The sequence below is a fragment of the Ailuropoda melanoleuca genome, chromosome 16 (genome assembly GCF_002007445.2).
Source record: "Ailuropoda melanoleuca isolate Jingjing chromosome 16, ASM200744v2, whole genome shotgun sequence".
NCBI lineage: Eukaryota > Metazoa > Chordata > Mammalia > Carnivora > Ursidae > Ailuropoda > Ailuropoda melanoleuca.
In genome coordinates this window covers 87,932,921-87,945,232 of record NC_048233.1, presented here as the reverse complement: position 1 = coordinate 87,945,232, position 12,312 = coordinate 87,932,921, and the positions used below count along the sequence as shown (strand labels likewise).

General features: G+C 51.7%; 1 protein-coding gene across 3 annotated transcripts in view; it reads right to left on the bottom strand.

Moving 5' to 3' along the window:
- PPFIA1 (PTPRF interacting protein alpha 1) overlaps nucleotides 1-12,312 on the bottom strand; it is an 82,012-nt gene that overhangs the window by 32,109 nt on the left and 37,591 nt on the right. For 2 of the 3 annotated variants that reach the window (XM_002922200.4, XM_019802754.2), the window contains exons 8-13: nucleotides 11,331-11,465; nucleotides 9,334-9,417; nucleotides 6,552-6,683; nucleotides 5,182-5,244; nucleotides 3,944-4,023; nucleotides 991-1,126 (exon numbers count right to left, since the gene is read on the bottom strand). In XM_002922200.4, coding sequence (XP_002922246.3) covers nucleotides 991-1,126; nucleotides 3,944-4,023; nucleotides 5,182-5,244; nucleotides 6,552-6,683; nucleotides 9,334-9,417; nucleotides 11,331-11,465 — 630 coding nt within the window. Of the gene's footprint in view, nucleotides 1-990; nucleotides 1,127-3,943; nucleotides 4,024-5,181; nucleotides 5,245-6,551; nucleotides 6,684-9,333; nucleotides 9,418-9,798; nucleotides 9,874-11,330; nucleotides 11,466-12,312 lie in introns of all 3 variants that reach the window. The other variant, XM_019802748.2, reaches the window with a different exon arrangement.

Sequence of the window (12,312 nt, the reverse complement as noted above, 5' to 3'; positions counted from 1 at the left end):
ACACCGTAGTGGTTTAAACACGTCTTTAACGCGCCCTTGCTTTGAGAGATGGAGGGCAACTCTTCACTCCAACCCCGTGGGTCGGCAGGACTCGCGCCTCCTCTAACGAGCTGGATGCAGTGGAGGTGAAGGCGGCAGCTTCCAAGACTAGGGCAGAGGAGTGTCTGGGGCCCTCTCCCTGCTCTCTCTCAGCATGAGTTCTGGGGGAAGCTGGCTGCCATGCTGTGAGGACAACCAAGTGGCCCGTGGACAGGTCATGGGGCGAGGAACTGAGGCCCCCCGCCACAGCCAGGCAAGGGAGCTGGAAGCGCACCTGCCAGCCCCAGGCGGGCCTTCCGGCAGCGCGACCTCGGGAGATCCTGAGCCAGAGGCACTCTGCTAAGCCCTCCTACGTTCACAGACACTGGGAACTATTAAGCGTTCATTCTAAGCCACTAAGCTTCGCAGCAATTTGTTAAACAGCAGCAGACAACTGAGAGATGTACTGTATGTGCCTTTCCATTGACTGGCCTCTCTCACTACACTGTGCCTGCAGAAGGCTCAGCCTCTCGTCTGTCCTTACTCACTGCTGCAGCCCCACGTCTCCGTGATGCCTGGCCCAGACTCGTTCAATGAGCGTGGGCGCTCAAAATGCAGACACGGCTACAAAGACACATGCTGCTGATCAAAGTATGAATGTATGTGAACTTACAAATGTGAATTCTTTTTGCTTAAGGATGAACACACGTGTTTACTCTTAATATTTCAAAACTGTACTAATTAGCACTGTGCCGTCTTTAACCATAGGTCATGCTTTATCCCCATTTCTACTCTTCAAAAAGAAAGCAAGCCCTAAAGGTAGATTCTTAGCCAGCAAAAGAAGAGGGGAGGAGAGAGAAAGCGACCTATCGGCAGTGTAACTCCAGAACAGCCTCAAAGTCAGAAGACAAGACAGGTGACTTTCGTGGAGGTGGGGGGATCCAAGAGCCCGCTGGGGACGGCGGCCCTTGCCTTGGAAGGCTCATCTCGCAGAGCGGCCAGACGGCCCTTCTGGGGGCGCCGTAACACCGCACTGCTGCTGTAGGAGTCTGTGGGACCGTCTGCCACAGGGAACCGGAAGTCAGGGACACTGCCCAAGTGCGGTCGGCTGAAACATGGAAAAAAAAAAGAAAAGGTCATTATTGGAAGAAAAGTGAACTGTGAGCTTTGTCAGCCAAGCCAGAACCTGTCAGCCTGGAAAACGATTTCACGGAAAAAGGCCTCCAAGGAGGGCATCTGTTCCCCTTGCTCCCGTAACAGCCCGCTGCCTACGCCCTGTGGAGAGTGTCCCTGCCCCAGCAGGTGCAACACCTGGACACCCAGGAAAAGCAGGGCAGATGCCCCACACAGGCAGGTGAGTGCGCCACGGCTCGGCTGCCTGGGAGCCAGAGGACGGATGTGCTCTCTAGCTCAGAACCTGCCCCCAGGCCTGCTGTCCTGCATTTCTGCGCCCCCTTCCCCTCAAATGACCAGGAAGCACACCAACCCGTCACGTGGGCCTTCAACTGCCATTGTCCCACTTGTGCCAAAGCCTATGGTGTGAGGCCCATCAGCCACAGGGATCTGCCACCTGCCACTAACAGGCGCCCCAGGGGCACCGGCGGCAGAAGCTTCTGAACCCAAGCTCGCAGCTTACATGAACTGGGTTTGGCAGCACACCTGGTGTTTCCAGGTCAAAAGCACAGACCTGTGTACAGTCTGACTGACAGACAACCGACAGCCTCGGCAGGGGAAGTCCCAAGAGAAGGCAGACGGAGCCCTGGGCATCCGGGACGGAGACGCTGAAGTGGGCCGTGAGCAGCTCCCCTCAGCAAAGCCTCAGACAGGAACCGGTCAGCAGAGGGGAAGGAGTGCGGCGGCTGCCAGCCCGCATGCCCAGCCTCAGCCATGGGCTCCCCCTGCACCTCAACCCTGGCACGGAGTCCAGTGGCTCCTTGCTCTCTGGGAAAGAATGGCTGCCTTCGTTGTCAGGAATCCTTAAGGTTCAGAGAGACAGAACCCACTCATCTGATTAAGGTCAATTCAAGAGGGGACCCCTGGCGCCTCCCCGCACGGTCTGCAGACAGGACCGCTTTGACAGGCCGCCTCCTCCACTTGTGCTCCACACACCTCCCTGCGGTTGTTAAAGGAACGTCTCCGTTCAGTGTTGCTTGAGGGTGTGCTGGCCACAACCTCCCTTCGCTTCCTCTAGCCCCTGCTTCCTGGTGAAGTCGCCCGTCGGCACTCAGCAGGAGTTCAAGCACGGCCGCTTTGGAGCCAGAGCACATCAAAAAATCAGTGGGAGCTACACGCACGAAACCCTGCATGTGATGTGGGGTGGTTCATGGATCCTTCGAAGGTCACGAGTGTCACCTAATTCTGACCCTTTCTGGGGCTCACTTCCTCCCGGGCCCGCCACCCTGCATCTGCATCCCCAAGCTCTGTCCCTTTGGCCCCGTCTGCGTGTGGAAGCCCGCCGGTCACCTCTCTCTCGCTCTGCAACCTCGACCGTCTCTTCCTGCTGGAGAAGGTCACATCAACAAGACCAGGGGGCCTGAGCTTGCCAGCTGCCAGCCATCTTTCCAGTTCTGTCCCCCGTGGCCCGCCGTGCTTACTGTGACACCCTCTACCCTTCACGTTTGCTAGCACGCCCAGGACAGGAAGACACGTGCAGACTTCATCATCACACTCTCCCAGGTGCCACCCCTCAGGTTCCCGCACGGGCCCTTCCCTTCAGTACTCCAACTTCCGTAAGAGTGGCGGGCCCCGTGTCCACCTCCTCCCGTCTGCTCACTCAGGCCTCCTCACACACACGCCTTCAAGCCTTTGGGCAGCAACAGGCATGACCCCGGCCTCTCGCCAGCGAGGCTCTCGATCAGCAAACCAAGAGACTGCTCTGTGCCCTGACCCTCCGGCACACTTCCCTCTCTGCACACACACTCGCGCTTCTCCTCGAAGTTCTCCCTCCTCCTGGTTCCACAGACAGGGACAGCTTCCGGCTCTGCCTCTCTGTGACTCTACCTACCCTGACGTGTCCTCCCCCTTCCTACAGGCAGCCTCAACGGGGACAGCCGCAAGATACCCTCAGCCCTCGAGAGCCCACGTTTGCGATCGCAGAGACACCTGTGCAGCCTGAGTGGGCCTGTGATCTGAGCAGGAGCCCGCCTCCTGCAGACCAAAGAGGGTCAGTCAGCTACTCCAGCAACTCCCGTTCAAGTGTGCCTCTCACGTGAGGACTGTTTCCTACAATGGGGCAAACACACCTTCAACACCTTCGTGAGACTGACTGCACGATGAGGGGCGACCTGCGAGGCTCACGGGCTGGCTGACTCACTCCCACAGCAGACTTCGAGCTGTCCCAACAGATTCGAGGTGACTACGCATCACTCTCCTCCAGTCTCTTGAAGAGTGTAGACAACTACAAGCGTGAGGCCAAGCCCAAGAATGTCGAGGTGTCCCTCAAATTCTGGCCCTGCAGCCACTCCCTTGGCGACTTCAGTGGCCTTGCAAAGGGGCCTACCGCTCCCAGGTGCACAGGGCCCTCACCTGGCACACTGGGCTCCGTCCTCCTGGCCCCACACCATCAGTGCCACACTCTGGGGGCCCTCAAATTCACCTGCCCACTCACAAACTGGTCATTCCCTACCTTCCAAACTTCATCCTGTGGCTGTGAGCTTGGTCAGTGACAGGACTCCCAGTCCCCTAGGTGCCCAAACCTAACCTTTCCCTCCTGCCTGCCACTAAGCTAGCTACTGGCTCCATATGACCAAGGGCACAGTCTTGTAGACACACATCAGGTGCTAAAACAGGTATGTGTGAACTGGTTCATGTCAGGCCCATGGTTCTCTAGTCTGTATTTGCAGGCTGGTTCAGGTCATGTGCACGGCAAAGGGAAGTGACCCTTGGCCTCATCTGGAACATCTCAGTGAACTGGTACATGTCATACCCGTGATGGAGGGGCATGCCTCTCAGTCTCGTCTGGTCTAATTCAGCTCTCAGCGCTTCCACGTTTAGGACAAGCTGATCCTACAAAACAGCAAAGGATATCCACTGTAGCTGTCTCTTTCAGGATTCAAAATGAGCTGCATCAACAGACACTTAAACACAAAGCACACACCGGTGGTCACCAGAGGGGAGGCAGCTGGGGGTGGGCATCGATGAAGGGGACGGAGGGGACGGAGGGGACGGAGGGGACGAAGAGGTGAAGAGGTAGCAGTTTCCAGCTCACAATGAGTAAGTCATGGGGATGGAAAGTGCAGCCCAGGGCAAACGGCCAGTGATCCCATAGTGACGCTGCGTGGGGACGGGTGGTGACCGCAGTGGTGGTGACCACCGTGGCTCATACAGACTCGTTGAGTCCGTGTGCTATACACCCAAAACTGACTGAACACCTTAGGTTAATGGTGAGTCAAGTAAAAAATATGGAAAAATGACTTGCATCACTGTGCTCAAATGTTGAGCATAACCACAACAGGATAAATTTAGCAGTTACGAACACCCAACATGTAATTTCAAGAAATTTTCTCCAAGAGTCCTACAGTAAACTAAACACTCAGATCACCAAATTAACTTCATGAACCCTAGCGGACAAAGAGTTGTTAGGTCTCAGTCATAGCCAGGTTTGAGAGGAACAACACCAAGCTGTTGACAATTGCTAATTCTGTAGCGAGAAGCAGAACTTTCTGGGTGCTGGGGTGAATGTTACGCTCTACTGTGCGTACCTCTGTTTTGCTTTTGTCTTGTACAGAGCACCTGGCGCCCAACCTCACTTCTGCCCAAGCAAAGCAGTGAGCAAAACTGAGAGAACTCTTAGGTCACCCCATAGCTCGCTAGCCGTGCTGCCCCACACAGTAGCCGCGTGCCGCACGCATGTCTCGGGCTGAGTAAACATCAACTTCACCGGCTTCTCCTTACGGTTGTAAATGCGGCTGCGAGAATACTTTAAATGACAGGGAGGCCAGCACTGCACTAGATGAGAGGTTTACAGAACGTTTCAGCTTTCGAATGAATCAGAAAGGACTGGAATTCTGACCCACGCTCGTGCAGGGCCGCTGTGAAGCTCTCGGCAGCGGACTGCTGCGGGGAAGCGTGACCCCCGCACACACCTGTAGCCACTGAGCCGGCCCTGAACTCCGCTCCACTCACGTCTCCGCAGATCTCGGAAGGACTCAGAGAGGGACGTACCTTATCGTGCTGTGCTTCTTCCAGCTGCTTCTTCGCAGTTTCAACCTCTCGCAGTAGAGAATTCTGAAAAAGACACAGAAGCACTTTCGTGCTGGTTCTTGAAAACGTTCCACACCATACAGTATGGCCACACCTCTGTGCGCAGTAATACGGAACCACAGAAAAGGAACAGACCACACGACTATAGCAACGAGCAGGCCCACACGCCTGCAGAGCGAATGTGGACAATGGTGTCAAATAACAGCCTGTAACAATGCGTCTGTGTAAAATTTCTTCACCCATCGATTTTCTAAATGTAAGTATGACAAGTTCATGGAGTAAGTTTATTTTAATCAGTTAAACCAGTTGGTACTAGCTTTTAGGCTTTAAAATTCATTAGTCACTTGGGAATCCTGACGTTAAGTTTCAAATGTATAATTCAAATCTAAGATAAAAATATTCCGACATGAAGGCTGGCCCACTGATGAAGGAGGAAGTGCAGTGTGGTCTGTAATAATGCATTTCATAATGGGTTTTACGTAAAACAAATGTGTCATGTAATCAGCAGTGATCACTGGTGTCTCCAAAATGAGCATGACTCCAAGGGCCAATCTTAGGGAAGATTCGGGGCCCATCTTTAGGGACACAGCTGTAGCCAGAATAGGTTTTATCAAGCTGGAATCCAACTGTCGCCATCAGTGTATCTGACATAGATTCTAGGACACTCCTTCGCTCCGATTACTGCTCAAGTATTTCCATGATGACAGCAGTAAGAGCCCAGGCTCAGACTTTTTCCAAACCAAACGGAAAGAGAGAAGGCAGGAGATGGAAAAGGAGAAAGTCTGTTTTCAGCTGATTAAATCCCTTATATAACACTGGGCTCCTACCGTGTCATCTTCATAGGCGGGATAGAAACTAGCCCTTGAAGCGAGAGCATCGCGGCTGAGGGCTGGACCTAACGCACAGTCTCGTGCAGGGCTGGTCAACGAGGCCACATCCAGCCACTGCCCGGTGCTGGGAATCAAGGGTCACTGGCACACAGCCACGCCCCCTTTTCCCTACGGTCTGTGGCTACTTCGTGCTACTTATTGACCAGCATGAGGTCATTTTACACTAGCATTCACAACCAGTAAAAGCCTACAATACTTACAACTCTGGCCCTCTACAGATGCAGTTCACAGACTCCTGCTCTAGACTGAGCAATACACACATGTCGGGCGAGGACAGTCAACTCAGTGAGCGGATAACAGTCTGTCCCGTTTCCATGTCAAAGTGTAACTTCTACTTTCTGCACCCGCCGGCACCTGCTGTTCTGCCTCACTCCTCAGGAACAGCAGGTAAACGCTCTCTCGTGGCGTGGGAGCCCCCCGGGCACGTTTGCCATGTCCCACCTTGTCTTCCAGAGCAGCCATCCTCTCTTTAAGATGAAGCTGAAGCCTCTCGTTGGATTCCGAAAGAAGCTTGTCAACAGTGTCTGATAAACGCTTGTTATGCTCCTCATTCATTTTTTCTCTCTGCCTTGCCTAAGACAGAAGAAACAAAAGCTTTCAAACTTCAAGAAAAGGTAGGATCCATAGTTTGGCTATGGATCATTGCTGCTATAAATACTGGGGTGCAGGTGCCCCTTCAGATCACTATATTTGTATCCTTTGGATAAATACCTAGTAATGCAATTGCTGGGTCATAGGGTAGCTCTATTTTTAACCTTCTGAGAAACTTTCATACTGTTTTCCAGAGTGGCTGCACCCATTTGCAATCCCAACATTGACAGATAAATGGATAAAGAAGATGTGGTGTGTACACACACACACACACACACACACACACACACACACACTATGGAATATTATGCAGCCACCAAAAAGAACGAAATCTTGTCATTTGCAATGACACGGACAGAACTAGATAGAGGATATTATGCTAAAGGAATTAAGTCAGTCAGAGAAAGACAAACACCATATGATGTCACTCATGTGGAATTTAAGAAACAAAACAGATGGACATAGGGGAAGGGAGAGAAAAATAAAATAAGATGAAATCAGAGAGGGAGAGAAACCGTAAGAGACTCTTAATCTAGGAAACACACTGAGGGTTGCTGGAGGGGAGAGGGTGGGGATGGGTAAGTGGGGAATGGGCACTAAGGAGGGCACGTGATGGGATAAGCAGGGGGTGTTATACGCAGCTGATGAGTCACTGACCTCTGCCTCTGAAACTAATGAATACACTATATGTTAACTAAATTGAATTTAAATTTAAAAATTTTTTAAGAAGAAAAGGTATGAACAGTATTTCCAAAGTGCTGAGGACCAATGGTGTGGCTCACCTGCACTTGTGCACCAGCACCAACCCAGCACCAATGTATGGGTGCAGAGAAACAGGGACAAGTGCCCCAGATCACTAATTAGAAGGTCCCATTATTTCTGTTAAACAAAGCTGCAGGAATGTCATGAGTTACTAACTCTCAGATGACCTGGGAGACACATTTACATGCAGGAACGAGCATATTTGTAAGGGGATCAGATTATCTACACAAGGGGGCAGGAATCTGCCTCTGTATAAACAGAAGCTTGGGTCTGGATTCGGCACAGGGGTGGGTGGTGGGGGAGGTGGAATGAATCAATTTACATAGCAGAAGATAAAAAAATCCATTCTGGAAAAAACTCAGTGGTAACAGGGACTTTCACCTGTTTTTCTTTATATTCATACATCACCTGCATGATCTGTAATGAAAACTTAGGTTCAAAGATTACAACTAATTACCTCAAGTAATTTAAAAACGTAGTGACAAAGTTGATAGGTCTGTGTTTATCAAACCATCATCCATTTCCTGGTTTAAAGAGCTTGTGTTTGCCCCCATCCTGAATGAGGACAAAACCTCAGGGGTGGGAAGAGAGCATCATCACCTGAGTGGGGGGGGGCAGGGCTCAGGGGCTTCTCCCACGCAGAGAGCAGTAGGAGCGAGCCCATACGGAAGTGCCACAGACCTGGCAACAGAGTCCGTCCTCTGTGTTCCGGCCTCCTCATCTGTAACACGTGGGTGCTGGCACCTCTCTTCTTGCAAGGACGAGACAGAGCGCAGAAAATCACGCCTTGTACACAGCAACTACCATCATTTGGAAGCGACCCAGCACACGCCACAAGAAGGAATCAGCGTTCCAGTATTTTTAAAGCAAAACAGCCTAAAAGTTTACTTTGAATTGCCTTAGTTATAAAAGAACCCTATTCTCAACACCTGTCCTTTCAAATGACAATCCAGTCCTGAAAAGTAATGTAGCATCCCTCAACAGCTAAAGTCTACTTCTCCGCCTAGGAGGCGAGTGTCGGCCTGTGTGCACACGTGTGCGTGTGTGATGGGGGCAGGGGCTGACCAACGTGCAGCCTGTGATGGGAGTCAGAATCCTCACTTCCCAGAAGCTCGTGTGTGATCCTCGGCAGCCCTTGGCCGAGCACATACGTTTCTGGTGAAAACAAAATCTGATGGCCTTGAATTGACGTCCTAGGGCTGGGTGCCAGCTGCCTGGGGCTGCGGCCCGGTCCGTGCCCTGCTGGTTCCACACTGACATCTGAGCAACTCCTCCAGAGAAAACGCTCTGGGGATTCAACGGACACGAACCTCATCTAATCACTGCTCAATTACGGTTTTCCTCTTCTCAAGAATATCCGTCCTGACCTAGGCCTTCATGCCTTGAGTAATACTCTGGTATCTTAGGATGGAGGTCGGGCCCATGACCTGAATTCGGGACCTCAATGTCATGCCGTAAGCAGGCAGACTAATGCTCTAGGATGACGTGCCTTCCCCTAAGTTTCAGGGGCCCCCAGCCAGCACCTCCAGTGTGGCTGAGGGGCACCTGTGAGATCCCACTTGTACGTGGAGCAGTTCCGCAGATAGGCTAGTCAGAGCAGCAGGACACGGGGGTCCCTGCACCCCGGCAGCACTGCCCACGGGGCACCGGTCTCTTCCCCCACCACTAGTGCTGACATAACCTTGTCTATGTGTCGGATGCACCCACCAGCAGACAGCTCGCAGAGGAGGCCACTAACTCTACACCCGATGGAATCGAGAAGGGGACCAGCGTCTGGGTGGGGAGAAGCAGGAAATGAGGCACTGCCTCACCCTGGCGGAGCCCTGTGCTCAAACAGCGCCCGGCACGCGGCCTTTCTGCTCACACGTACCCGCTGCAGTTCCTGGTTCTTCTCCTCCAGCTGTGCCTCCATCTGGCGGAGCCTCTCCTCAATGTTGCCGTGCCTCTCCTCAGCCTGCCGGCAAAAACACGGTCAGCTCCGTGGGCACCCCCACGTCAGTGCCAGCATGCTATGCACGACCTCGGTAGCAACAAGCACCACACGCTCTTCGCTCTTCGCGGGCTCTCCCACCGGCTGGCTCGGGATCCCCCCCTCCCTCCTGGAACACACCCTGTGTGGCCTCATGCGTCACAGTGTGAAGCAGCCGGCCTCCCCGCGCCCGTGATCGAGGCCCAGCCGGTGCTGGTGACGGAGGCTGCCAGAGGAGAGGTGCTTCTCCCCAGCCCGGGCCCTGACTTCGGGGATGGCGCTTTCTCCCCACCCTCAGACGGCCTGTGCTCAGTCAGCACGGACAGCAGAAGCAGCAAGCACCACAGAGCAATGCACACGTGCTACCTTCCTAAGCTGGGAGGTGAGTTCGAACAGTTTAGCTTCCTTAGCAGCAGAGTTTCCAGAAGACAAAAGGTCAGACTACAAGGCCGACCAGGGACAGGAGAGATGACAGGGGGAGAAAAGAAACGGAGACTTTACACGCAGATCACAAAGGAGAGGTGAGGCTCTGTTACAGCTGTTAGCAATGAACTTGCTCTAAGGAACGGTCTTGTGAGCACCCGACACCGTCGGACCGACCCAACATCAGCCCTCAAGAACAGCACCCGTGCTTGTCCTGGCCCCCTTCTCCCTGGGGCCCTCACCAAACTGGAGCCCGGGGAGACAGAGTACTCACAGCGCTCCCCCACGGGCTCCCTTGGCCGACAACACGCTACCTCTCTGCCTGCTGGGCGCCTAGGCCCCGGAAGGCCGGACTGTCTGCTGGGATCTGTGCTTCCTCTTCCCACATTGATCCCCCAACCCCAGCACCTACCCCATCACAGCGTGACACTGCATCCTTGCCTGCTGGCGTCCCCCCGGGGAGGGTAAGGACTAGGAGGGCACGGCTGTGTCATGCACATGCCTAGCCCATTATTTGTCGAACCCACAAATGAATTACTTAAAAATTTGTGTATTACAAATTTAATTTGATTTTTTTTAAAAGATTTTATTTGTTTATGTGACAGAGATAGACAGCCAGCGAGAGAGGGAACACAGCAGGGGAGTGGGAGAGGAAGAAGCAGGCCCCCAGCAGAGGAGCCCGATGTGGGACTCGATCCCGGAACGCCGGGATCACGCCCTGAGCCGAAGGCAGACGCTTAACGACTGCGCTACCCAGGCGCCCCTATTTTGATTATTATTTTTTTTTTAAAAGATTTTATTTATTTATTCGACAGAGATAGAGACAGCCAGCGAGAGAGGGAACACAAGCAGGGGGAGTGGGAGAGGAAGAAGCAGGCTCATAGCTGAAGAGCCTGATGTGGGGCTCGATCCCATAACGCCGGGATCACGCCCTGAGCCGAAGGCAGACACTTAACCGCTGTGCCACCCAGGTGCCCCTATTTTGATTATTTTTAAAAGAGAATAGGATTTCCTACTTCTGGGAAAATTCTTTGGTTTTTTTTTTTTAAAGTAATCTCTATTCCCAACTTGGAGCTTCACCTCACAATGGTGAGATCGAGAGTCGCACGCTCCACTAGCTGAGCCAGCCAGGTGCCCCCACCCTCATTTTATCCAAAGCTTCTCTCTTGAGCTTTGAGTTGTTGACTAAAATAACTCTGAGAAGCAGTGAACCTTAGCTCAAGCCTGCCAGAGACAAACAGTACACATCTGACAAAACTGGAGGCAAATTAATGTAGGGATCACAAAAAAGGGCATGATTCCTGACATTTAAAAAGCGTTCCGATCTCAAACAAAATAGCACTGAAAACAGATCTGAGCTCTTTCACGGATTTAGGCTCACTGACATGGAGAACAATGATAAATAAGGCACATGAACCAACCACCATCAAAATCAAAACCCCACCATCGGACCCAGAAGGAAAGCCAGGCAGCACCTTGGAGAGCGCCGCGACCCTCTGCGCCAGCTCCGCCTCCACCTCGGGGAGCGTCTCCGCCTTCCTCAAAGTCTGCTGCAGCTTTTGCTCGGCCAGCTCCAGGCGCTCTTGTAACTGGCGGTTTTTATCCTCGGTCTAGGAAATGAAGGCAAAGCATCAAAATGTAGCCAATCTTCTATTTTTAATAAAATGAAACAAAATCTAAATGCAGAGATCTACTAAATTAGTTCTGACAGAAGCCAACTGTTTTGGTAGCTGCTTCAGAGTAAAATTTTTCTTCCTGAGAGGAATATAAACCCACTCTCTTGGGCTTGAGTTCAGGGTGCAAAACACCTCTTGTCAAAGTACTGCTCTTCTTAAACATCTTCAACAAAGTCTTTTTAAAAAGGAAAAAGTTCCCATGCACTAAAGAAAACCCATATTCTGTAGAAGCTTGCTCATTCTTCTTGACAACTTAAGGAAAGAAGGGTTCAGTCCTAACCCTTCTTAAAAAACACTCAGACTCCTTGTCTTTCGCAGACCGTGGGCGTGTGAGCCACAAGAGAGTTCACACCTCCTCTGAAATACAGACCTTCTGGGAGTATATACACCTAATGAAATGCTAGTCAGGTAATTTTCGTAAATATATAATTATTCTTAAAAACATGTTCTCATTCTAAAAAAATTTTTTTCAATGAAGAAAATTTAGACAAGACTTTTTTAAAAAGAAATTTTAAAAATCATGTAGAGGTTGAGGTTCCTGAGAGGCAAACATCTGCTTACGTGCAGCCTCCTTTCTTCCGTGTGCGTTATCTCCGTGTTTATACATACACCCTCAGAAGATCCGTCACACCGTACGCAGTATTTTGTCATCTTCCTTCTATGGTCATTATTTGGGACATCTTACGTGCTCTTATATAGCATTCCACAACATAATTTTTAATGGCTTCCTAGTATTTTACTTTTTATTATTACCTTGGGTCTAATGATACACTCTACAACA